This window comes from Anomaloglossus baeobatrachus, chromosome 3 (genome assembly GCF_048569485.1).
Source record: "Anomaloglossus baeobatrachus isolate aAnoBae1 chromosome 3, aAnoBae1.hap1, whole genome shotgun sequence".
NCBI classification, from domain to species: domain Eukaryota; kingdom Metazoa; phylum Chordata; class Amphibia; order Anura; family Aromobatidae; genus Anomaloglossus; species Anomaloglossus baeobatrachus.
The window spans coordinates 635,279,924-635,307,082 of record NC_134355.1 but is presented as its reverse complement, the minus strand read 5'-3'; the positions used below and the strand labels follow the sequence as shown (position 1 = coordinate 635,307,082).

General features: G+C 50.9%; 1 protein-coding gene across 1 annotated transcript in view; it reads left to right on the top strand.

Moving 5' to 3' along the window:
- The window catches only part of SMC6 (structural maintenance of chromosomes 6), a 224,032-nt gene that overhangs the window by 96,679 nt on the left and 100,194 nt on the right, over positions 1–27,159 (top strand). Inside the window, 3 exon segments of the mRNA XM_075341130.1 lie at positions 20,118–20,282; positions 21,626–21,804; positions 21,897–22,098. Of these exon segments, the coding sequence (XP_075197245.1) occupies positions 20,118–20,282; positions 21,626–21,804; positions 21,897–22,098 (546 nt within the window).

Sequence of the window (27,159 nt, the reverse complement as noted above, 5' to 3'; positions counted from 1 at the left end):
CGTACCTTCAACAGTCCCCCCTTGACTTACTTCTGCCATTTCCAAATACTAAGGGTACTGTGTTCCCTTAGGAAAAGAGGAAGAAAGATCTGTTGGGAAATCCTGCCTGACTGAACGTTGAGGCATGGGTGGAGAGGGGAATGGGATTTCTTCACCGGTTTGAGACCAAGGACCCCTAGGCGAGTCCTCACCCTTTGTAGTTGGACTTTCCCATGTCTCAAGGTTCTCTAAGTCCTCTCTTCTAACTGTTTCGGCAATGATGGTTTGGGACTGTATAGGTTTTTTGTAAAGGATAAATATAAGCAGGACGCTCAGTGCAGCTCCGGTAGATCGACCCTTCTGCAATGCGGGGCGTGAATCTATGTTGTCCTGCCGTTGAGCTTTATCGAAATTTCTGTGTCCTGTTAGGTTTAATCAGTCTCCGGACCGAAAACCATATACTACTAACTCTGATTTAGGATCTGGAATTAGAAAATACACTTGTTTATTTCTCTAATTAGTCAATCATATGAAAATTATACATGGCTTGTGCTAGACCAAAGAAAAACATTTTACATCGGAACCTGTTTATTACTAAAAAGAAACAAAACACACACTAAAGAGAAATATAACACGCATTGATTTACAACTTATCAGTTTTTTTTTTTTTTTTACATACCACTTGCATTATGTGGATTTTCAGCAATGACATCGTTTTCTGCACTAGAAAGCCTCTGACCAGACCTGGAGAAAAATCTACACAACACGCACAGACTTGCATACAACGTGCTCATGATATACATCTATAATCAGTTTGCAGTCTCTAAGAATGGGTAGAGCAGGTGCAGAGTGTTTCTACGGACTCTTTACAGTTTTTCCTCATTGTTTTAAAAACGTGCTTCACAAGACCGGGTGAGTTTATCTACCTGGGTACTGAACCCTGGCGTCACCAAAGCGCACACTGATAACCAACTTTCACAGATATTAGTCCATGTTACTTGGGCCATCATTAAGAAGAGATCTCATGGCAGAGAAAGCTTACCGCCCTTCATCCACAGACCTTCCTCAGTCAGCCGGCTCCCTGCGTCTCGCACTCCACTTCTTATTGGTTCATTTGATCCTGTAGGGATTTAAGAACACAAGGAGTGACAGAAGTCACTGACGTGACCGGTGTCACCGAGGCATGGTCTTTATGCATGGTAAAGGACTCCTCAACTCTAGGCCCGTTCACTGCTTCTTGGTCAGCTGCACCTGTACGGGGATCTCCATCCGATTCCATCAGCTCAGATCTAGACTTTTCTTTTCGGCGTACCTAGATTATTTGACAACAGGAAATATCTATATCCTACATACATTTTGACTATCTTACCTACCTCTGCTCCACCCATCTAGAGAGGCACTTACGTCACTTCCTTTCGTACCGATAGGAGGGGACGGAGTGGCCTAAATTTAGACTACCTCATGTTGTGCAAATTGTAGCATATCCAGTGCAGAATCGACCACCATCTGGTTTCATCTATAAAAACAAAGACTAAAAGAAGTATAGATTAGATCACTCGTATAACAGACATATATTCCTACATTCATAATAATCCAATAAACATGACATAACTGTTGCAAAAAAAAAGGCCAGCTTTAAAGCCTATCCAATATGTTTGCTGCTAGAAAAATATAATAGATATCTACTTCCTCCCTTTTTATTTTTTTGTTTTATATACTACTTTGACAAAATATATAGGTCTATAACAGTAAACAATATAATTAACCAACCGATAAAGATAACTTATACTCTACTGGGAAATTTTAAAACCTTACAACAGGGTTCATGGATATTCTGTATCTACAAAAAAAAAAGGAAAATAATCAATATTGGCAGTTTGTATGCAAAAATAATACAAAACAAAAACATAACGATAAAAACAAAAAAACCTAATTTGTATATTTTAAAAAATATACTTTTCCCTGCAAAATTAATTTAATTATTTAAATAGCAGCAGAATACTATTGATAATCTCCTATAAAATTTTGAACTCTAAAGATTAAACAAAATCCACTCCACCAGCCGGAGAAAGCACTTGTTAGTACATAAGACAGAAACTGCTTTGTAAATCTGCTGAAGCTACCTTTTTCATTTTTTTTTTTTTTTTTTGTTTTTTTTTCTTTTTTTTTCTTTTTTCTACTTCCTTATTTTTTTTCCTGCTCTCTACAACTTGTGACTAGCAGCAGCATACTGAAAAAAACACTCCCACACATCCCTGCGCTGACTTATGCCCCCCCTGTCTCCTTCAGGATGCGCGATGTTAGAACAGCTGGTGAAAAAAACAGATACAAGAAAAAAAACATGGGCAGAACTTTCACTATAGAAATATATAAAATATATTTCTGTACCGTGTCAGCCAGCAGAAACAAAGGTACTACAGAAACATATATTATAGAAACCTTAAGATTGATGGAGTGGAATGGAGAGCATCATTAGAGCGGGTAGCTTGGGACTGGAAATCACTGCAACAAAAACAAGCAGTCCGGGGCTCCCCCCTGTGTCATTAGGGAAGGTTGGGGCAGACTCCTGGGTGCAGCCGGACTGTGGGCAGTATCTTGGGAAATCTCCTGGGACTGATTTAAAGGGATACTGTGATACTCTGGGAAAAGGCACACCTGGCTTCAGGTAGATCATTACTGAATCTACAGGGAACACCTTTATTGTAAATTTATGTGTTGCAAGTTTTGGTTACGGTTTTGAGGGTACCTGGCCAAACACTGAGATTTGGGGGCATGACACTTTCTTTGATAGTGACCAAACAGACCACAACACCAACAATTCTGTTGCTGGGTCTGCTGGTTTTGTTGATTGGGAGCTACGTATATGGGGTTTGGGCCCTGTCGGGGCATGGGCTGTGGTGGGGGCTGCACCGGTGCGGTTGTATACACAAATTGATCTTGAGCCCATCTTTTTAAAGCGGCACAATACTGTTGTCCACTTTAAAAAATAGTGTCATCAGTGCCTGGGTGCATTGTGAGATGGGGCTCCATTAAGGGCCAAAAACTGTCTCCTGCTTTTACTTTGGTGAGATTATCTAGGTCCTTCCGCGCAGCTGAGTATAACTGATGGACCTGTAGCATCTTCCTATAAAATTGCATAGGGTTAATGCTGGGATCTGGCAGGCAGGGGATTAATGTCGCTGACTGGGTGGGGTTAAAAGGGACATATTTAAATGAGGGCTGTTCCTTGTCAGGTTCGGGGTAAGGCTCACTATGTGTCCTAAGGAAAAAAGGGGGATCCAAGGGGAGGGAATTGATAATTGGGGAGTGTGACGGCAGACTGGCCGGTATGGGGAGAGACGGCATTGCAGGTATGGGAGGGAAAAGGGGTATGGGTGTGGAAAGGGTTAAGGGATGCTGTCTAGTGACTGCAGCATCTGTGAATATCTCCGGGACGGGGGAATAGAATGGGGATCAGGTTGTGGGGCAGCAACAAAACAACCTATCGGAGGACCCTCAGATCTGTCCTCAGACTCGGGTAACACATAGTAAAACACAACATCCCCTTGCTCATCTTCATCTTCAACCTCAATATATCTTTCTGATAGCAATGCCTGCGATATTCTGCCAAACAATTCTGCATCATTCAACAATCTCCTGTCTTTTAACTTGCCCTTTTTTGCTTTCAATGCTGTTGCCCATAGTGACGGTTGTAAACGACCTCCTTTTGGTAATTCTAACATTTTAAAAATCTCCAAGGCATGGCGTACAGCTTTCTTCCCTTCTCTCTCTGCAACTAGCTCTAACACATTCTGTGAACCTTCAGGCCTCTCAACTTTCTGTCTCCTCTGTCTGAACATTTTTGCTATGTTGGTGGTGTCTGGATTACACTAATATAACTATACGGTGAACGTTAGAGTCCGGCCGGCACCTAAGGCTACACCTCTATACTAGCTGGCAACTCCTCAGCTATATAGTAATAAGGGTATCCCGTGATATGGAGGAGGGGTACAAAATGTATTCCCTCCGGACTTGATCAGCTGCACCAAAATTAATGTCCTAATCCCTATCTTCAGACACGGGAACCCCCTAATAAGGGTATCTCGTGATATGGAGGAGGGGTACAAAAGGTATTCCCTCCGGACTTGGTCAACTGTATCAAAATTAATATCCTAATCCCTATCTTCAGCCACGGGAACCCCCCCGCATCTTTAATTACAGACCGGGTCAGTCTAACTAGCTATATCCAGCCACCACCGTCTTTCCTGCCCTAACAACCTGTCACGAACCACCGGGGGGGGTCACTCAGAAATCCCCCGCGCTGGCTACCAGTACGTCACAATCGGGGGGTAACAAGTGGGTGTCACCCCTCCTTTATACCTCCCGACCGACAGACAGAGCACGTGACGCGCTCTCTAGCGCCCCTCTTATAGTCAGGCCAATTATGGAATTGCCCGACAATAAGCAAGGAGGCCGCTATACTACTTATGCCGATTATTGAAGGGTCCCCGGTGAGAGTAGGGTATATATTCCCCCGACCTCCGCGGGCGGAATATATAAAACCTCCCCGAATCTCACTGGCCTCCCCACAATAATCCTTGGCACAACTCGCTGCCACCAACCGCTTCACGGTAACTATTAGCCGAACACACAGACGTGGGATTCAAGATCGAGATAACAGAACAGCCCAAGATTAATTATATAATTTAATCAGCCTAAAGCCACACTAGAAAATACAATATATACAATAGGAGATCTACAGAATATACATATGTCAGAGTACAGTTACAGATAAAGCATGGTTTACAAACAGGCATACACAGCTTCAGCAGTTACCTTGTGCGTCTGGCCACAGGGGGGCGCTGTAGACCAGGTTTCTAGGATCCTTCCCACAGATGTTTCCTACACGTGACCCCCGGCGAAAGAACACTGGAAAATGGCCGAAGTAGGGTTATCAACCTGGGCAAATCCAGGTCCCCTCCTACCTTAGTGACCTCAGAGGGAGCACTGCTCCACCCCTGGCTTGAGTTATGGACAATATCCCAACATGGAATATGGGCCATAACTTTGCCTGGGAGCGTCGTAGGCGGACGCCAACGCTCTCATTGTGACAGCTATGAATTTAGCTACAGAACGAGAGGACTCATGACTTGCCTACTAGTTCCCCATTGGCTGATATCACGCCTGGGGTATTTCCCCAGGTCCTGCTCCCATAAAAAGGGTGTGCCAGCATCGTCCGCATGCGGAGACACCATTTTTATGGTTGCCATATTTATCGGAAATATGGCTTGCGAGATATGAACCATTTTTTACTGGAGTCGTTCTGTCTGGATACTTCCATAGCCTTGCTAATTAGATAGCAGCCCCTACCACAGGGTCACGGCAGGGAGTCATCCTGTGTCCAGTGTTCCCCAATCATCCAATTTCCATATCACAGGAGATGGCCCTGGGATGTGTGGCTAGGAGGTGACGCCTTCACAGATGCTGGACATCTGAGAACAAGAAGGGAGGGGGCACGGCCATGGAGTGATGAGAGCGATTATGACTGGAAGTCACAATTCCTCTTCATATCCCAGGATTTGCCTCACACCTCCCCCCTTTTGAGGGCGCTAGGGGGCAGCACACTCCGGTGTTCCCCCGTGCGCCCGTCCGCGACCTCTCCTTGTCGGGACAGCCCGTCTGCGTTACCGTGGTCACGGCCCCTTTTGTGGCGAATGGTGAAGCTGTATTGCTGGAGCGCAAGGCTCCATCGCAACAATCGCCCATTCGTCCCAGAGACAGTGTGCAACCAGCTGAGGGGATTGTGGTCCGTCTCCACGATGAAGTGGCGCCCGTATAGATAGGGTTGCAGACGCTGCAGGGCCCACACTATGGCCAGGCACTCCTTTTCCATCGTGGAATAGGCCACTTCCCTTGGTAACAGCTTCCTGCTCAGGTACAAGACTGGGTGCTCTTGGCTCGCAGAGTCCACCTGGCTGAGCACCGCACCGAGGCCGAAGTCACTGGCGTCGGTCTGTACTACAAACGGCCGCGTGAAGTCGGCTGCCTGTAGCACGGGCGGGCTGGACAGGGCGTCCTTTAGGGCCCGGAAGGCTGTCTCGCAGTCCACTGTCCAATCGACTGCAGAGGGCAGCTTCTTCTTGGTGAGGTCCGTCAAGGGCTTTGCCAGGCTACTATAGCATGGAACAAACCTCCTATAGTACCCAGCGGTCCCCAAGAAGGACATCACCTGCTTCTTGGTCCTGGGGGTGGGCCAGGATGCGATGGCCTCCACTTTCTCAGGCTCGGGCTTCAGTGTTCTCCCACCTACCCGGTGACCGAGGTACTGGACCTCGCTCATGGCCAGCTGACACTTTCCCGGCTTGATGGTCAAACCTGCCCGGTGGATCCGCCTGAGCACCTGTGCTAGATGCTCTAGGTGGTCCTCCCAGGTGGGACTGAAGACGGCAATGTCATCCAGGTACGCGGCCGCGTACCCTTCAAGTCCCTTGAGCAGGGTGTTGACCATCCGCTGGAAGGTGGCAGGGGCATTCCTCATCCCGAATGGCATCACCGTGGACTCGTACAGTCCAAATGGGGTAATAAAGGCAGAGCGTTCCCTGGCCTTGCGAGTCAGGGGGATCTGCCAATATCCCCGGCTCAGGTCCATGATGGTCAGGTACTGAGCCCCGGCCAACTGATCGAGCAGGTCATCGATGCGTGGCATTGAGTACGCATCGGCGACCGTGACAGCATTGAGCCCCCTGTAGTCCACGCAGAACCGAGTGGTTCTGTCCTTCTTAGGGACGAGGACTACAGGCGAGGCCCAAGCGCTGTTGGATGCCTGGATCACCCCCAGCTTCAGCATCTCGTCAATCTCCTGGCGCATGTGTTGCTGCACCTCCAGGGAGACCCGATATGCTGAACGCCGGATCGGGGGATGATCCCCAGTGTCCACGTGATGGACAGCCAAGTCAGTCCTTCCGGGCTGGTTGGTAAACAACCCCCGGAAGGGGTGTAGGGTGGCCCACAGCTGGGACCGTTGGTCCTCCAAGAGCTGGTGGCCAACCTCCACATCCTCAATGGATCCGCCTGCCCTAACCTGGGCTAGCATATCCAAGAGGGTTTCCGCTTCTCCCTCCTCGGGCAAGTTGCACACGGGGAGCGCACATGCCTCCCGCTCATGATGTGCCTTCATCATGTTCACATGGAAGGGCTTCCGCCTTCCACGGGCAGGGTCCAGGGTGACCAGGTACGTCACAGGGTTGAGCTGCTGGTACACGAGGTATGGGCCTTCCCAGGCTGCCTGAAGCTTGTCCTGTGGTACGGGGACCAGTACCCACACCTTTTGACCCACTTGGTAGGTCCTCTCACAAGCGTTCTGGTCGTACCAACGCTTCTGATCGGCCTGGGCTTGAGCCATATTGTCGTGTACCAGTTGCGTCAAGGCCTGCATTTTGTCCCGGAAGCGCATGACATACTCGATAACCGACACTCCAGGGGCGGCCAAATCCCCTTCCCAAGCCTCTTTCACCAGAGCCAGGGGGCCCCGCACACGTCGCCCGTACAGGAGCTCAAACGGTGAGAATCCTGTTGAGGCCTGTGGAACCTCCCGGTAAGCAAATAACAGGTGTGGGAGATACCGCTCCCAGTCACGCCCATGGGAGTCGACCAACATCTTAAGCATCTGCTTTAAGGTGCCATTGAACCGCTCGCACAGGCCATTAGTCTGTGGATGGTACGGGCTGGCCACCAGATGTCGCACCTGGACTTGCTTACAGAGGGCCTCCATCAGCTGGGACATGAATTGGGTCCCCCGGTCAGTGAGCATTTCCTGGGGAAAACCCACTCGGGAGAAAATCTCCAGCAATGCGGTGGCCACCTTGTCAGCCCGAATGGACGACAAGGCCACTGCTTCTGGGTACCGGGTGGCATAGTCCACTACCGTCAGTATGAAGCGTTTCCCGGAGCTGCTGGGGATGGCCAGCGGGCCGACCAGATCCACAGCCACCCTCCTGAAAGGCTCATCGATGATTGGCAGAGATACCAGTGGGGCTTTGGGGTGTGGCCCCGCCTTCCCCACTCTGACAGGTTTCACACGAACGGCAGTAGGCAGCCACATCGGCCCCCATTTTTGGCCAGTAGAAATGCTGGTTTAACCTGGCCTTGGTCTTAGCGATCCCTAGGTGTCCGGCCATCGGAATCTCATGTGCGATCCGCAACAACTCCGTCCGGAACGGATAGGGTACCACCAACTGTCGGTCCCTGGGCCACGCCTCCGGTGAACCCTGCTGGACCGTGACACGGTACAGCCGTCCTTGGTCCCAGACCACTCGCTCCGGGTCCGAGTCCGAGGGAGGCTGTGCCGCCTGCTCCTTAAGGGCTTTCAGGCTGTCGTCAGCTTCTAACGCTGCCTGAAACCCCTGACTAGATGTGGCCAGAATCGACGAGACTGTCACATCTTCAGTCAGTACCCCGGGACCTGTGTCCTGGCCTCCACCTGACTCGGCTGCCACTTGGTCAGAAGGGGAAGAGCTATCGGACCTCCGGGAGGCCCCTTGGCTTCCAGCACTCCCACTGCGGGTGACAGCGGCCACAGCCGCTGCGACCGTGGGTCGTGCCTGCTCCTCCTCCGTTCCTGACCGAGTCGCCGGTTCAGGCAGACCTACCTGGCTTCCTGACACCCCGGTTGTGGGGGAACCATGCACCGAGATCTTACCTGGGAGCACTTCCGCTCCTGGACCGGCCCCAATCTCACCTGCCTGTTCCCCTCCTGCAGCAACAGAACCCCGCTGTGAAATCTCTGGGGACCCCACATTTGCTGTGGTAGCCCCCACCCCACACACTGGTCCTCCCCCTGCAGCACCCTGCTCTCTGCTTATCCCTGCAGAGGGCAGCAGATCCCAGCTCACTGGCTGATTACTTGTAGAGGCATGGTCACACCTTTCTCTGACCCCCTCCCCTGTCACAGCTGCAGCTGTGTGTGTGTCTATGGTGTCTATGCAAGCAGAAATATCAGAGTTCACTCCCTCCTCCCTTACATCATTCATAGATAACACATTAACATTGTCCGGAGGCCTGTTAGTACTGGCTGAAGGTTCAGCCCTTGGGGGGGGCCCAAACTGGGAGGTTATCTGCCCCAAATCTGTCCCAAGTAGCACGTTTGCAGGGATCCGATCAGTTACCCCCACCTCTCTCACCCCTCGCCCTGCGCCCCAGTCCACATAAATGCCAGCAACAGGCAGCGCCGGGTCAATGCCTCCAATCCCGGAGACAGCGAGGGTTTTTCCAGGGATCAAGTCTTGGGGGGACACCATCTCAGGCCGCACCAGAGTCACCTCCGAGGCGCTGTCTCGCAGTCCCATGGTCACAGACCGGCCGACGGTGACAGGTTGGAAGCTGTCCAGGGACCTACCACCACCCCCACCCACACAATACACCTTGGGCGGCCCTTGGGACGGGGACGGAGCCGGGGCCTTGGGACGCTGAGGGCACATGGCCTTGAAGTGTCCAGGTAGGTTGCACTGGTGGCACCGTCTTGGTTCTGCCACGGGCCTGGAGAGGGGAGTTGAGGGGGACACCCCCTGCAGTCTAGGGGCAGGTGGGGCAGTCGCAGAGTTCATCTTACCCCCCTCTCCAGGTGCTGCTGGTGGCTGCTCTCCTGGCCTCAGGAGCCCGATTGTTGGTGTAGTCATCGGCCAGGGCAGCTGTAGCCGTGGACCCCTTTGGCTTCTGGTCTCGGATGAACTGGCGGAGATCCTCAGGGCAGTTCCACAAGAGTTGCTCTGTGATGACCAAGTCTAGGATCTCCGGTCCGGTGGAAAGCTGCAGGCCTTGGGTCCAGTGGTCGGCAGCTCGGGCAAGTGCCCGCCGGTGGTCAGCCCAGGAGTCCTTTGGTCCCTTCTGCAGGGTCCGGAACTTCTTGCGGTAGGACTCCGGAGTGAGGTGGTACTGTTGGATCAGGGCCCGCTTGATGGTGTCGTAGCCCTGATCTGCCTCAGTAGGCAAGTCCCCAAGGATTTCCAGGGCCTTACCCCTTAAACGGGGGGTCAGGTATTTGGCCCACTGGTCCTTGTCCAGATGGTGCTGCAAGCAAGTCCGTTCAAAAGCAGTCAGGAAAGAGTCCAAGTCTCCATCCTTCTCCAGCACGGGAAAGTCCTCAACACGGACCTTTGGAAGTTTGGTGTCTTGAAGGTCACGTGTGGCTGATGAGGGCCGGAGCTGAGCTAGCTGCAGCTGGTAGTCACGCTCGGCCTGTTGCTGTCGCTCTTCACGTGCTGCCTGCCGCTCCGCAGCCTCACGCACTGCTTGCCGCTCCGCAGCCTCAGCGTCACGCGCTGCCTGCCGCTCTGCCCTGCGCTCTGCCAGGAGTTCCTTGTAGCCCTCCTGGTCTCCAGCCTGGAGAAGGGCCATAGCCATTTGAAGAAGGCTATCCGAGCCTCCCAGGCTCGGTGGAATGGCACGTGGTGATCTGCGGCCCGCTGCGGAGCCTGGTGATTCACTGTCCATTTCAGAGCGGAGGACTGGCATCTGGCTTGTTGAGGACCCTTGGGCGAGCTCCTCCTCATCTTGTCCAGCAGTGCCAGGTTGTGCAATGTCCTCTGCAGAGCGGTTCTCTGGCGTCGGGCTCTTGGAGGGCTCGTGGACAACCTCCTCATCGTCTCTGGCCTGAGCATCGGCCATTCCTTTGGCTTTGCTCCTGGTGCTCTCAGCCATTGTTGCAGACTTTGGTCACTGACACAGAACTGACACCTGATGCCTCCACACACCTTACAGTATCTGCACTCTGACACTCTAGTGTTGGTCTGGTCTGAAGACCCCAGCAGCCACAGCTGCTGCAGGCAGTCTTTAGTGTCTGGGAGTATGGGTCTCACACTCACACACACTATTATCTCGATCCCACCGCTGCCACCAATATGTCACGAACCACCGGGGGGGGTCACTCAGAAATCCCCCGCGCTGGCTACCAGTACGTCACAATCGGGGGGTAACAAGTGGGTGTCACCCCTCCTTTATACCTCCCGACCGACAGACAGAGCACGTGACGCGCTCTCTAGCGCCCCTCTTATAGTCAGGCCAATTATGGAATTGCCCGACAATAAGCAAGGAGGCCGCTATACTACTTATGCCGATTATTGAAGGGTCCCCGGTGAGAGTAGGGTATATATTCCCCCGACCTCCGCGGGCGGAATATATAAAACCTCCCCGAATCTCACTGGCCTCCCCACAATAATCCTTGGCACAACTCGCTGCCACCAACCGCTTCACGGTAACTATTAGCCGAACACACAGACGTGGGATTCAAGATCGAGATAACAGAACAGCCCAAGATTAATTATATAATTTAATCAGCCTAAAGCCACACTAGAAAATACAATATATACAATAGGAGATCTACAGAATATACATATGTCAGAGTACAGTTACAGATAAAGCATGGTTTACAAACAGGCATACACAGCTCTAGCAGTTACCTTGTGCGTCTGGCCACAGGGGGGCGCTGTAGACCAGGTTTCTAGGATCCTTCCCACAGATGTTTCCTACACGTGACCCCCGGCGAAAGAACACTGGAAAATGGCCGAAGTAGGGTTATCAACCTGGGCAAATCCAGGTCCCCTCCTACCTTAGTGACCTCAGAGGGAGCACTGCTCCACCCCTGGCTTGAGTTATGGACAATATCCCAACATGGAATATGGGCCATAACTTTGCCTGGGAGCGTCGTAGGCGGACGCCAACGCTCTCATTGTGACAGCTATGAATTTAGCTACAGAACGAGAGGACTCATGACTTGCCTACTAGTTCCCCATTGGCTGATATCACGCCTGGGGTATTTCCCCAGGTCCTGCTCCCATAAAAAGGGTGTGCCAGCATCGTCCGCATGCGGAGACACCATTTTTATGGTTGCCATATTTATCGGAAATATGGCTTGCGAGATATGAACCATTTTTTACTGGAGTCGTTCTGTCTGGATACTTCCATAGCCTTGCTAATTAGATAGCAGCCCCTACCACAGGGTCACGGCAGGGAGTCATCCTGTGTCCAGTGTTCCCCAATCATCCAATTTCCATATCACAGGAGATGGCCCTGGGATGTGTGGCTAGGAGGTGACGCCTTCACAGATGCTGGACATCTGAGAACAAGAAGGGAGGGGGCACGGCCATGGAGTGATGAGAGCGATTATGACTGGAAGTCACAATTCCTCTTCATATCCCAGGATTTGCCTCACACAACCGTCCTCTGGATCCCATGTGACACTCGATCCACACCTCAGGGCTGGGATCGTGCTCTGAGCTCCAGCGGGCACTACCCCTGAGTCACAATCAGGTACCTTTTAACACCGATATGGACACACAGCCCGTCACTCCCTCCTCTCCAAAACCAACCACAACGGTAGTGAATACACAGTATGTAACACTTACCCGTGGGGTCGGAGGTGATCAGCCTGTTTGGAGGAGAGGGAGATCTCAGTCCGCGACGTCCAAACCATCGGTATCTCCAGGTCGGTAATGCGTCCTTGAAGGAGCTCCACGTTGGTGCGCCAAACTGTCAAGGGAGGAATTTTGGGTCAAGACTGCTAATGGAGTCTTCGTTTAGGATCCAGAGACGGTGCCCCATTAATGCTGTATACCAGTGCCGATATATATCAATGTATATAAGACAAAGAACACACAGACAACATGCTCTCTCCTTGAGTCAGCAATACCCACTGAGCTCATTATTATATTGAAAGAAACTTAATTATTACAGAAGGCACCTTCGGCCTTGAAAATGATACACAGAGTTTATGGGAGTGTCACTCCCCTATTTCTCCCAGCAGATGTTCATTAAAACATTCTTTCTATGTGAACATTACTGATAACACTTCTTATAGCTTCACATTCTGGCTTCATCTTTGGTTAACTCCTTCATGATTATACAACTTTAAATTATACTATAGGTCTGTGCAATGGCTACATAGACAGACAGATAATTTTGCATCTACATCTACATTTTGATTTAGTTATATACACAGATATTCTTATTACGTTTAAACAAACATACTACAGCTCAGGTGACCTTCACATTAGCATGGCCCCTGCACAGCAGGCCAAGGATGATGACATGGAAATGAAATGAAACATTCAACATTTAATTGCTCCCCCTTCTGGCATACTCCTATTAGGAACATGCAGAAATCTAAGGGCACTAAGAGTACTAATGCCCACATAGTCTATTATTCAGCCTGCACTGCCTGCCACGCTGAGCTACCACGTAAACACACCTCTTCTCTCTGTGAGTCCTGTGCCCCTATAGCCCCCCAAGACCCCCCTGCCACCACCACCGCAACCGGCAGCCCAGAGCCTAGGGCCCCCAGCCCACCGGAATGGGCACAGTTTCTGTCCCAATCCATGGAAAAACTGTCACAGAACCTGGTGCTGGCTATGCAATGTCGTCCTCCACACCCTTCTGGGCCCCTGGACGGAACGCAGCCTGAGGATACCCCCATGGAGGATCCTTCTGAGGTAATCTGGGCATATGCTTCACCGGTTGCAGGGATCAGGAAAAGAGCACACGGCCGGGTGTCTCCAGCAGGCTCTCCCTCGGGAGCACACAGGGCAGGCTTTCCCACACGCTCCACGGCTTCTGATGAGCTGGAGGAGGGAGAATGCTGTTTGTACCAGGAGGATTCCTTGGTTTCATCACCCCCAGATGATCAAACTGCAATAGACTCCCTTATAGCAGCAATCAACCAAACTCTGCATGTGAAGGATCCCCCATTCACTACCACTGACCATGCGGTCTCCTTTAAGAGGGCAAGGAAACCCCAAAAGGTTTTCGCTGATCACCCAGAGTTTCAGGATATCCTCACAAAGCAAAGGGAGAAGCCTGACAGGCGCTTCGGTAACCGAAAACTCATGGAGTCCCGGTACCCTTTTGCCTCACCTGCCCCCCTAAGGGCTGGGCCGATCCGCCCTCGGTCGACCCCCCCCTGGTCTCACGCCTTACCACGAAGACGCTCCTGTCTTTTACCCGATGGTTCCTCCATCAAGGACCCAACAGACAGACAGGTGGAGCACCTCGCCCGCTCTGCTTTTGAGGCTGCGGGTTCCTCCCTCTCGCCCTCCTTTGCCTCTGTGTGGGTCGCAAAGGCGATCTCGGTCTGGGCAGAATCCCTTAACACTTCGCTTGAGGAATCCCAGTTCACTCATACCTTCACAGAGGTAACAGCTCAAATTGCCGCTGCGGCGGAGTACCTCATGTAGGCCTCCATGGACGCTGCTACCTGCGCAGCGTTTGCCGCCTCAGATACTATTGCCATCCGTAGAGCTCTCTGGCTCCGACAATGGCGAGCGGACTCTGCCTCCAAGAAGTCTCTCACGGGCCTTCCCTTTTTTCCAGACCGATTGTTTGGCGAACGTCTGGACGAGCTCATTTCTGACGCCACGGGAGAAAAGAGTACCTCCCTCCCCCACCTGAAGTCCAGGACGTCCTTCACCAGACGTCCACAGTCCACGTTCCGCTCCTTTCGGAACTCATTTGGTTGGTCGACATCCCGTGCTGTCCCCGCCACCAGGTGCGGACTACGCAGGGACCGACCTCAGCTCTCCCCGAAACCCACTTCGTCATGGCAGCCTAGACCGAAACAGTCCAGGACTAGGGAGACTCGGCCACAACGTTTTCCCCCCTCATGACTCCTTCGGCACCCCGGAAGACACACTCATTGTAGGAGGTCGACTGCGGCTCTTTCAACACATCTGGGCTGCCGCCTCAGACGACAAATGGGTGCGAGACCTTGTGTCTTCCGGTTACCACATAGAATTTCGGACCCGACCCCCGAGTCGGTTCTTTCTCTCAAACCCCCCAATGACTCGAAAACGACGTAAAGCTTTTTTCTCAGCAATCCACTCGCTCCAAACAGCAGGAGTGATAATACCTGTCCCGGACGACGAGAAGTTCAGGGGTTTTTATTCCAACCTCTTTGTGGTCCCCAAAAAGGATGGGTCAGTTCGACCCATCCTGGACCTCAAACACTAAACAAACATGTGCACGTACGGACATTCAGAATGGAGTCCCTAAGGTCCATTATTGCATCCATGGTCGAAGGGGAATTCCTAGATCACCAAAAGTTCCTCCGCTTCGCAATTCAGGACTCCCACTTTCAATTCGTAGCTCTACCCTTCGGCCTTGCCACCGCACCAAGGGTCTTCACCAAAGTCATGGCGGCCGCCATGAGCGTCCTTTACGCCAGGGGAGTAGTCGTTCTCCCTTACTTGGACGACCTCCTCATCCAAGGCCCCCTCCTTCCGCGACTGCTCAACCAGCGTACAGATCACCGTGGACACCCTATCCCGCTTAGGGTGGCTAGTGAATCTGGACAAATCATCCCCGATCCCATCACGATCCATCACCTTTCTGGGCATGTCCCTGGACACCCGTCGGGGCTTGATCCTTCTCCCTCAGGACAAGGCGTTCGCTCTTCAACGAGCGGTACGCTGCCTTCTACGTCCTCCGTCTCGCTCCATTCGATTCAGCATGAAATTGCTCAGCAAGATTGTGGCGGATATGGAATCAGTACCCTTTGCTCAACTGCACCTCCGCCCACTGCAGCTAGCCCTTCTAGCGGCCTGGGACAAGAGCCCCTTCTCCCTGGACAGACATCTTCACCTGACGCCTTCAGTCAGGTACGCACTCCGCTGGTGGCTTCGGTCCTCATCCCTATCGAAGGGGAGATCTTTTCTCCCAGTGAACTGGCTGGTCCTGACCACGGACGCCAGCCTCCTAGGCTGGGGAGCAGTGTACCGGCACCACACTGCTCAAGAACGTTGGACGCCCCAGGAGTCTTTCCTACCCATCAACATCCTGGAACTCCCCGCGATCTTCCTCGCGCTCAGAGCGTTCTGCCCTCTGCTAGCGGGTCGTCAGATTCGAGTCCAATCGGACAATGCGACAGCTGTAGCCTGTATCAATCGGCAGGGGGGCATTCGCAGCAAAGCGGCTTATCTCGAGGCCCACAAGATCTTCAGCTGGGCCGAATCGACGGGATCCGTGATATCAGCGGTACACATACCGGGGGTAGAGAACTGGGCAGCATACTTCTAAGTCGCCAAGGCCTGGCCGCCGGAGAATGGTCTCTCCACCCAGATGTGTTTCTACACATCTGCACTCGCTGGGGCACACCAGACGTGGACCTAATGGCCTCAAGGTTGAATGCAAAGGTACCCGCGTTCATAGCCAGGTCACGCAACCCGCAGTCCATCGGCGCGGATGCTCTAGTCTGCTCCTGGCACCACTTCCGCCTGCCTTACATATTTCCACCTCTACTCCTGCTGCCGCGGGTAATCAGGAAGATCAAGGCAGAGGGAGCCCCGGTGATACTGATAGCACCGTTCTGGCCCAGGCGCGCCTGGTACGCCGAATTAGTACAAATGCTCAGACGCACCGTGGCGCCTTCCAGACATCCCAGACTTGCTGACCCAAGGGCCCATTTCCCATCAGAACTCCAGAGCCCTGAAGCTGACGGCATGGCCATTGAGACCTGGATATTAACAAGAGCGGGATTCTCCCCCCGCGGTTATTGCCACCATGATCAGCGCCCGAAAGCCTGGTTCATCCCGCATTTACCACCGTACGTGGAAAAATCTTCCTTTCATGGTGCAGGGAAACTAACGTCCAGCCTATGCCTCTGGCCATCCCCAGAATTCTCGACTTTCTACAGTCTGGCTTGCAGGCTGGGTTGGCTCTCAGTTCCCTTAAAGGGCAGGTCTCAGCGCTCCCAATCTTCTACCAATGCCGCCTGGCTCAAAAACCGCAAGTCAAGATTTTCCTCCAGGGCGTTTCCCATCTAGTTCCCCCGTACAAACGGCCGCTGGAACCATGGGACCTCAACCTCGTTCTGGACGGTCTCCAGAGGTCTCCCTTTGAACCCCTCAAGGAATCCTCCCTTGCTCTTCTGTCTTGGAAGGTAACATTCTTGGTTCATACAGGTTTCGGAGCTTGCAGCACTCTCTTGCCGCAAGCCTTTTCTGATCTTTCACCAGGACAAGGTGGTTCTGCACCCCCTTCCGGATTTCCTTCCAAAGGTTCTTACCCCGTTTCATTTGAACGAGGACATTGTTCTGCCTTCCTTTTGTCCACACCCGGTTCATAGGGTGGAAAGGTCTCTGCATTCGTTGGACCTCGTCAGAGCTCTCAGATATTACATATCCAGGACAGCCCCCTTTAGGGAAACGGACTCTTTGGTCGTCATTCCTGAGGGGCCTAAGAAGGGACAGGCAGCTTCAAAGGCGACTCTGGCTCGCTGGATTCGCTCTGCGATCCAGGAAGTCTACCGCTTGCAACTCAAGCCCATTCCTAGTGGGCTGCGGGCTCATTCCACGCGAGCAGTTTGCGCTTCGTGGGCCATTCGGCATCAGGCTTCAGTGGAACAGGTGTGTAAGGCTGCGACCTGGTCTAGCCTACATACGTTTTCAAAGCATTACAGAGTCTATACCCAGGTTTCAACTGAGGCAAATCTGGGTAGGAAAATTCTGTAAACGGCAGTAGAGCACCTCTCTCAGTAGGCGCTCCAGGCTGTCTGGGACTGGTTCCTAGTCCTTGGGTTGTGTTGTCTTCTTTTATGTTTCCCACCCATGGGCTGCTTTAGGACGTCCCATGGACCTGTGTCCCCCAATGAGGCGTCAGAGAAAAACGGATTTTTGTGTACTCACCGTAAAATCGTTTTCTCTTAGCCATCATTGGGGGGGACACAGCACCCACCCTGTTGCCCTGTTGGGCCTTAGTTCTCTCAGTACCTTATTTGGTTATGACTCTTTTTTTTTTTTTTTTTCCTCATGTTTCTCTGTTGAGGTAAGTTTTTACTGTTTTTTTTTTTTCTCCTACTGCTTGTGTACTAAAACTGGGCTTGCCTGGCCCGGCCAGGGGGTGTATACTGCAGAGGAGGAGCTAATGTCTTTTGCATCTACTTAGTGTCCTCCTATGGATAGGCAGCATAACACCCATGGTCCTGTGTCCCCCAATGATGGCTAAGAGAAAACGATTTTACGGTGAGTACAGAAAAATCTGTTTTTTTAAAGCATGCTTACACATGTGTGGACTAAGTATTAATTGTATTGTCTGGGGGTACTGCATTCCAGAAAACTAGTGCAGCATGAGAGAAGTCTTGAAGATGGAAGTCGGAGGTTTAGATTATGGCGAATGTTAAGGCCCCGTTACACGCTACGATTTATCTGACGATCTGTCGTCGGGGTCACTGTTTTCGTGACGCACTTTCGTCAACGTTAGCGCCGCCGTTGTGTGTGACACCTACTAGCAACTCTGAACGTTCTTAAAAGTTGCGAAAATCGTTGATCGTTGACACGTCGTTCATTTTCAAAACATTGTTCCTCGTTTAGAATGCAGCAGACATATCGCTACGTTTGAAACCCTGCCAACGACAAACATCGTTAGTGCGTCCGTCATCAGTGACGTGGGCGTGTCGTTATGAGCAATGCTCCACGCCTCCTCCACTTTGATTGGTGGTACCAACTGCGTTCTGACTTGGCAGGCATGGTTGATAAGACGAACACAATTATACGCCTCTGTCGTTGCCGGAATCGTTGGGAGGAATGCTTTGTGACGGTATCCACACGACTGCCTTGGTCAGACAATATATCGCATCGTTTGTGAGATTGGTACGTGTGACCGCTACAAAATGACCTATGAGCGATCTCGGCAAATCGTAACAACGATCTGGGCGTATCACATTGCTAACGAGATCGCTAGCGATATCGCTGCGTGTAAAGTCCCCTTTAGTCTTAGATCAGTTGCAAAATGGAGGGCACAGGTAGGGTGATAGACAGAGATGGAGGTGATGTAGGGCGGTGCAGCACTGTGGAGAGCTTTGTGAGTGAGACCAATAAGTTTATATTGTATTCTGGAGTGGATGGACAACCAGTGCAATGACTGGCACAGGGTGGAGGCATCGGTTAAGCAGCTGGATAGAAATGCAACCTTCACCACTGCATTTAGGACGAATGGAGAAAGTTTGGTAAGGAGAACAATCAATTACACAGTTGCATTAGTCTAAATGAATTGGAGCAACAGCGTTTTGACCGTTTCATTGGTGCGAAAAGATTGGATTTTGGAAATTTTTTAGATGCAGGTAACATGAGCGAGTGATTCCATCTAGGGATTAAAGGAAGGTTCTGTGTCCACTATAGCTTTAAGAAACCAAGCATGCTGCTTGAGGGTTGTCATTCAACCATATTGCTGTATTGGGTATAGGTAGGTTAGTAGAGGAAGGAAACACCAGAAGTTCAGTTTTGGAGAGATTCAGTTTCCGATACAAGGAGGACAGACAATCACTGGTATTTGTATTAAGGTGGGGGTGATGTCAGGCTGTTAACTGCTTAGGCCCGTTTAACACATTCGGCATTTCGCCGGATTACCGGATCCAGCACACTCCAGTACATTGTAATTCAGTACAATGGCATCGCGGCACCTTCGGTCACATACGGTCATGTGACCGGAGCTTGCCGCGATGCCATTGTACTGTATTACACTGTACTGGAGTGTATGTGAAACGGGCCTTGCATGCCTCCATCAATCTGACAGCAGCAGTTAAATAAATAATGCACTCGCCAGCTCACCACGACACATCAGGAGCCGTGGACCTGCTGAAGGTGCCGTATGCGTACATCATGGTCCTTCTCTGAAACTCCAATTCATGTTGAGCTTCAAAGCAGACTTCAATTTACACTATATACTGCAAGGATCTAGCCCCCTAAAGAAACTAAAAAAAATATAAAAATTAAACAGATTTAAATATCAAATTTCAATCCACCGCACTTTTAAAAAAAAAAATAGCCATTAAAAAAAATGGTAAATGTATGTGTGGCATCGCCGTGTTCTTAAAAGTTCGATCTATCAAAATATAAAATGGATTAACCTGCTCAGTAAATGCCATAACGATAAATATAAACCGCAAGTTGCCATTTTTTTGGGTCCACGCGCCTCCCTAAAGAAAACAAATGCAATAAAAAGTTATCAAAATGTCTTTCCCGTTATTCTGCACATTGTACGGTAAAATGGCTTTTTTTCAAAATGAAAATTGTCCCGTAAAAAAACCAGGGCCACTTACAAAAAATAAAACTAATTGGGAAAGGGAGAAAAAGGGTCCTTAGTAGTCGAAAGCCTAACCAATGTCTTTTTGTGTATTTTAGTGCAGATAATGTATCTGAAGAAGAAAAGATCGCAAGACTAGAAGAAATAAATCGGCTCAAAGATGAAGTAAAAGCACTTCATGACCAAGACATTACAACGTCTGAGCAGATCAACCAGTTTCAGCAAGCACTTTATAGAGAGAAGGAAGAACGCAACGGACTAGTGTACGTCCTGCCTCTGCACCGTGAATTCATTCATGTAAAGGCCTAAATCTAGATTCACATCTATGCACCTTAGGCCTCTTTCACACGTCTGTGCAAAACACACACACGTTTTGCATGGTCAGTGGTGTAGGTGCGTATGTGTGTGTGTGTTCAGCGTGTGCTCTCAGTGTGCTCTCCGTGTGACAGCCGCATAGCACACGGACAACATAAACTTTTAGGCTATGTGCCCATGGGACTCTGTACCCGCGGATATATCCGTGGGTATGTCCTCAGGTTTCCCGCAGCAGCTCCCCGGAATCCGCAGCTATCCATTGTTGCGGGATTCCAGCAAAATAGCTACGGGAAACCTGCGGACATTCGTGCGACTTACCTGCGGACGTCCCGACCTATCTCCATAGTGGAGGGCCGGGAATTCCGCAGGAATAATTGACATGCAGTTGTGTGGCTGCGGAACATCCATAGCATATTCTGCAGCCGCACATACCGCAGCATGGACACAGACACTCCCCATGTCCCATAGGATAACATGGGGAGTGTCTGTGCTTGCTAAAACCTGCGGATTTATCTAGAAAATCCAGATAAATCCGCAGGTTTTCCGTGGCAAATTCCACGGTTACAGAGTCCCATGGGCACATAGCCTCATACTTATCTGTCCATGGTGTGCTGCTGTCTCCGGCGCTGCAGCTGCTTCCGGTCCGAGGTGCAGTGAATATGCATTGAGCATAATGAGCGGGGGTCGGAAGCCAGTGACAGCAATGCTGGAGACAGGTGAGTATAGAAAATAATTTTATTTCAGACACCGTGTTTTCTCCGGTACATGTCACACAGTTCAAATCAGTGTGCAGTCCTTGCGTCTATGCGACACCCGTGCTGCCGGAGAAAAACTGACTTGTCTACATGTGGAGTGCACGGACACACGTATGCTCCACAGGGTCTATGGGAAAAAACACGTGCGCAAACCCATTGATTTTATTGGGTCTACGTGTGCCTGTGTCTCCGGTACGTGTGAAAACAGATGTCACACGTACCGGAGACAGATGTGTGAGGGGGGCCCTTATTACCTAGGTGTGAGGGGACATCGAGGGCCCGTAACATCACCACTTGTCTTGCATATTCTGTAGACTTAGCAGGAGGCAAGTGGATAAGTGGAATAAACGGTGCGACATAGATGTGCCATGTGGTCTGAAAATGTAGCAATTTTTTTTTTTCCTTTTCCTTCTCAAATTCTGGACACTACTTGTAAAATTGATCTAAGTTTCCATTTCGGGGATTTGTGGGTTATTTTGATAATCCTTCTGACTAAATGACGTGTTCTTGTCTGTCTGTCTGTCTGTCCTCTATAGTAACGCAGAGCGAGATCAGAAACAGAAAGTGGATGCTCTTAACAGACAGATAAGGGAGCTCCAGGATAGTAGGACGGACCGGTTGAAAAGGTTTGGACAGCACATGCCTGGTCTGCTTGCTGAAATCGATGAGGCTTACAGGCAGAGACGTTTCAAGCAGAAGCCCATTGGACCATTAGGTTTGTGATGCCTTAATCCACTGCTCCAGTGTTGTAGTTGGAGAGACTTGTGCACTCGGTAAGCGAATGGCAAGTTGCATTTTCTTCCCCAGGTGCCTGCATACGCTTGAAGGACCCACAGCTCGCACTTGGAGTAGAAAGCTGCCTAAAGTCTCTACTCTTAGCGTTCTGCTGCGACAATCATCAAGATGAAAGGACGCTGCAGAGCATCATGGCGAAAGTCTTCACGTATGGCCAGAGGCCGCAGATCATCGTCAATCAGTTCCGCAATGAAATGTATAACGTTTCAAGAAGGTGAGAAGAGTAATTCATTCTGTTTCTTTGTCGCTTTATTTCATTACCGGACTGTAAGGGTACGTTCACACAGGCCGGACAGAAAGCCTGCGATGGATCTCTGGATCAACATGGCAAATTAGTTTTCTTCATCGTTCCTTATGGGAGACCCAGACCATGGGTGTATAGCTTCTGCCTCCGGAGGACACACAAAGTACTACACTAAAAAGTGTAGCTCCTCCCTCCGAGCATATACACCCCCTGGATGACCATATCCAGCCAGTTTAATGCTTTGTGTTTCAGGAGGTCACACACACATGCATTCTCATCTGATTTTTCATTTTTCATTTTTGATTTTAAAGAATTGGAAGAAAAGCGGGTCCAAGCTGGACTCCCGGCATGTCCCTTCTCACCCCACTGTGTCGGCGGTGCTGTTAAGGTTGATTTTACAAGGCTGGAGCCTTACATGCCGCGCTCCTTCACCACCCCTCGGGCTCTGGCTTGAAGTGGGAGCCATCACGGTTCTCACTGCTTTGCAGGAGACCGGTCTCCATCCGCAGCCCTTTCAGGACCCTGCTGGACGGAGTGCTCATCCCTCAGGGACCTGGCCCTGCGTCTCATAAGCTAAGTATTGAGACGTTATTGAAGGGTCCCTTGTACGTTTATTGTAGGGAGAGTGTGTTTTTTAACTTGCTGTGGTTTCCGGCCGGTTCTCTGGGTTTTTCCTGAGAACCGCGCCGAGGGTGCCTGCTTGTCGGCCGCATGTGAAAATTTAGGCCCCGGCTTCGGCTGCGGCCTACTTTCGTTTTCACTGCCCCTGCATGTCAGTCATGCAGGGGAACAGTGCGACGCCGCCCACCGGCCGTTCAGCACAGGGGAGGACACTCCTCTCTGAGGAGATGTTTCCCTCCCCTGTATTTCTCCTTGGCCCTCCGGTTCCCGCTCTTGGACTGAACCCCGCCCCCCCTCCTCTCTCCAGCGCCATTTTATCAGCGTTCTCACACTGATCGGCGCTGGCTGCTGCAGCTCTGCAACCTGCTGGGGGTCCAAGCTGTGGAATCCGGAGGGCACACAAAACGGCCTGGTAAGCCACAACCTCTGGTTGTGGACTTTCTTATACACTCTCTGGGGGTCATTCTGAAAGAGTGTGTTCTTTACTGCAGAGCCTCCACCTCAGCAGCATGTCTGTCACTAGGAGCAAGGCTGCAAACCTATACGCTATATGCACTGCTTGTAAGCTCATACTGCCTGAACCGAGCACATATCCTCATTGTGATGCCTGCTCTAACATGGTGGTGCCTCAGCCTGGAGTCTCCCCAGTGGTCCCTCCGGCTGCTCCAGCCCCGGTGGCTGAACCCCCGGCTTGGGTAGCATCGTTTTCTAATGCTATCTCCCAGTCCTTTGCCGACTCCATGGGACAGCTGTCCCAGACTCTGCTGACCATGCATCAGCCCCCTTCTCAGGGCGCCTCTGCTGCTCCGACTCGCTCTGCAGAGCTCACAGAGGATTTTCCATCTGTTCCCAGACCCCGTCCTCCTAAACGGAGACGCAAGGACTCTTCTCCTTCCTCGTCCCACGGCTCTGATTCACGAGCTGAATCGCAGGGCGAGGAGGATGCCTTTACTGTGGGCTCGGACGCTACCTCTATGTACCCCATTGATCTAACCGAAGGTGATGCGGATGTTAGTGATTTGATTGCGTCCATTAATTCCGCACTGAACCTCAATCCACCAGTGTCAGAGGAACAAGCCTCTCTGGTAGAATAATAATAATAATAATAATCTTTATTTCTATAGCGCCAACATATTCCGCAGCGCTTTACAATTCAGGAGGAACATATACATATCATATACATAAACATATACAAACAAGTAACAATTATAGAGGCTACAATATTTAAAAGGAAAAATGGCAACCCTGCTTGTGAGAGCTTACAATCTACAATGAGATGGGGGGAGGGGCAAGGTACAAGTGTTTATTTAAAATGACAATCCAGCCAGCTCATGGGGGATAGATGATGGCTTCCTGGACCAGTTGGCAAGAGCCTTGAGATGCATTTGGGTGCCAAGGAGTTTGACGTGGGGTTATGTTCTGAGAAGTTGTAGAGGGATTATGTGAAATTAGTTTGGCTAGGGAGTGTGATAGGCCGCCCTAAAAAGATGCGTTTTTATGGAGCGTCTGAAGCTGAGTAAGTTGTGATTTGTCCTAACTTCTTGGGGTAGAGCGTTCCAGAGGTTTGGTGCAGCTCGGAAGAAGTCTTGGATTCGGGAGTGGGAGGTTCGAATTAGTGTGGATGTTAGTCGAAAGTCATTTGCAGAGCGTAGAGAACGGGTGGGATGATAGACAGAGAGGAGGGTGGAGATGTAGGAGGGTGCTGCACTGTGGAGAGCTTTGTGGGTGAGAACAAGCAGTTTGAATTGGATCCTGTGATATATGGGCAGCCAGTGCAATGACTGGCACAGCGCAGAGGCGTCCGAGTAGCGGTTAGCCAGATAGGTGACCCTGGCTGCTGCATTAAGGATGGACTGTAGAGGGGAGAGTCTAGTTAGGGGGAGACCAATTAATAGAGAGTTACAGTAGTCAAGGCGAGAGTGGATCAGGGCCACGGTGAGGGTTTTTGTCGTTTCCATTGTGAGAAAGGGGTGGATTCTAGAGATGTTCTTAAGGTGCAAGCGGCAGGTGCGGGCAAGAGATTGTATGTGGGAGGTGAAGGAGAGATCAGTGTCAAGTATAACTCCCAGGCAGCGGGCTTGCTGCCTAGGACTTATCGTTGTGCCACACACAGAGAGGGAGATGTCAGGTTTAGGAAGGTTGGGAGATGGAGGGAAAAGCAGAAGTTCAGTTTTGGAAAGGTTAAGTTTCAGATAGAGAGCAGACATGATGTTGCAAACTGCAGTCAGGCAGTCACTTGTGTTCTGTAGTACAGCGGGGGTGAGCTCAGGGGATGAGGTGTATAGCTGTGTGTCATCAGCATAAAGATGGTACTGAAAGCCAAATCTGCTGATGGTCTGTCCAATTGGGGCAGTGTAGAGGGAGAACAGAAGAGGGCCAAGGACTGAACCTTGAGGGACCCCAACAGTGAGAGGGAGAGGAGAAGATGTGGAGCCAGCAAATGATACACTGAACGAGCGGCCAGAAAGATAGGAAGAGAACCAGGAAAGCACAGTGTCCTTTAGGCCAATAGAATGGAGCATAGAGAGAAGGAGATGGTGGTCAACAGTGTCGAAGGCTGCAGAAATGTCAAGAAGAATAAGCAGCGAGTGGTCACCGTTACGTTTTGCTGTCAATAGGTCATTGGTCACTTTGACAAGGGCAGTTTCTGTTGAGTGTAAAGGGCGGAAGCCAGACTGTAAAGGATCTAGAAGAGAGTGAGAGGAGAGGTAGCGGGTGAGACGAGAGTAGACCAGGCGCTCCAAGAGTTTAGAGATGAAGGAGAGATTGGAGACTGGTCTGTAGTTGCTTGTGCAGGACGGATCGAGAGAAGGTTTTTTTAATAATGGAGTAATAATAGAGTGTTTGAGGGAGGAAGGGAAGATACCAGAAGAGAGAGAGAGATTGAAGATTTTAGTTAGGTGAGTGGTGACAACCGGAGAGAGTGTCTGGAGTAGGCGTGAGGGGAAGGGATCAGTAGAGCAAGTGGTAGGACGAGAAGAAGCGAGGAGCCTGGAGACTTCCTCCTCTGTGACTGGGTCAAATGTGGAAAGTGAGCTGGATGGGATGTGGCGAGGGATGGGATTCACAACGCTTAGTGACTGGGAGCTGATCTCTTGGCGGATGTTTTCTATTTTCTCTGTGAAATACGAGGCCAGGTCATCAGCATGAAGGTCTGTGATAGGGGTCTGTGCTTTGGGACTGAGGAGGGAGTGTAAGGTGTCAAAGAGCTTTTTTGGATTGTTGGCTAGTGAGGAGATAAGGGTGGTGAAGTAGGTCTGTTTGGCGAGGTGAAGGGAAGAGTTGTAGGTCCTTAACATGAACTTGTAGTGGATGAAGTTTTCTGGTGTGCGGGATTTCCTCCATAGGCGCTCGGCACTCCTAGAGCATCGCTGGAGAAATCGAGTTTGTGATGTGAGCCAAGGTTGTTTTACTCGGTAGAAAAACACCAGTTTACCTCACCTAAAAGGGCAAGGAGTATGTTTTTTAACCACTCCAGTTTTCAGGCCACTGTGACCAAACCCAGGGCCTGTCCTGACAAACGCTTTCCAAAGCGTAGTTCTGATGACCGTTTTCCCATTCCACCTGAGGTGGTCTAGGAGTGGGCTCATTCACCTAAGGTAGATCCTCCGGTGTCTAGAATCTCAGCCCGGACAGTTGTATCTGTGGCGGATGGCACCTCACTTAAGGATTCCACTGACCGCCAGGTTGACCTACTGGCCAAATCTGTATATGAAGCTGCAGGGGCCTCGTTCCCCCCGTCTTTTGCAGCAGTGTGGGCTCTTAAGGCCGTCTCTGCTTCTCTGGCGGAGATGCATTCCCTCACCAGAGACTCTTTGCCCGAAATGGTTGCCTTAACTTCCCAGGCTTCGGCCTTTTCATCCTATGCCATGTCTGCCGTTCTGGAGGCTTCTCACCGCACGGCGGTGGCTTCCGCTAATTCCCTCGCAATCCGCAGGTTCTTGTGGCTTCGAGAGTGGAAAGCAGACGCTTCTTCCAAGAAGTACCTTGCTGGGCTCCCTTTTGCTGGGTCCCGGCTGTTCGGTGAACAACTGGATGAAATTATTAAGGAAGCTACTGGCGGGAAGAGTACTTCCTTGCCACAAACTAAAACCAGGAAACCTGTCCAGGGCAGGAACCAGTCGAGGTTTTGTTCCTTTCGTTCCTCTAACTGGTCATCCTCTAAGCCCTCAGCCTCCTCCACTAACTCAGCCAAGGATCGAAAATCCAGCTGGCGCACGAAGCCGCGTCCTCAGAAGAACGGAGGAGCCGCTGCCATTAAGGCAGCCTCCTCTTGACTATTTGGCCGCGCCAGCAACGTCCTTAGTCGGTGGCAGGCTCTCCCACTTTGGCGACGTGTGGTTTCAACACGTCTCAGATCAGTGGGTGCGGGATATCATCTCCCACGGCTACAGGCTAGAATTTTCCTCC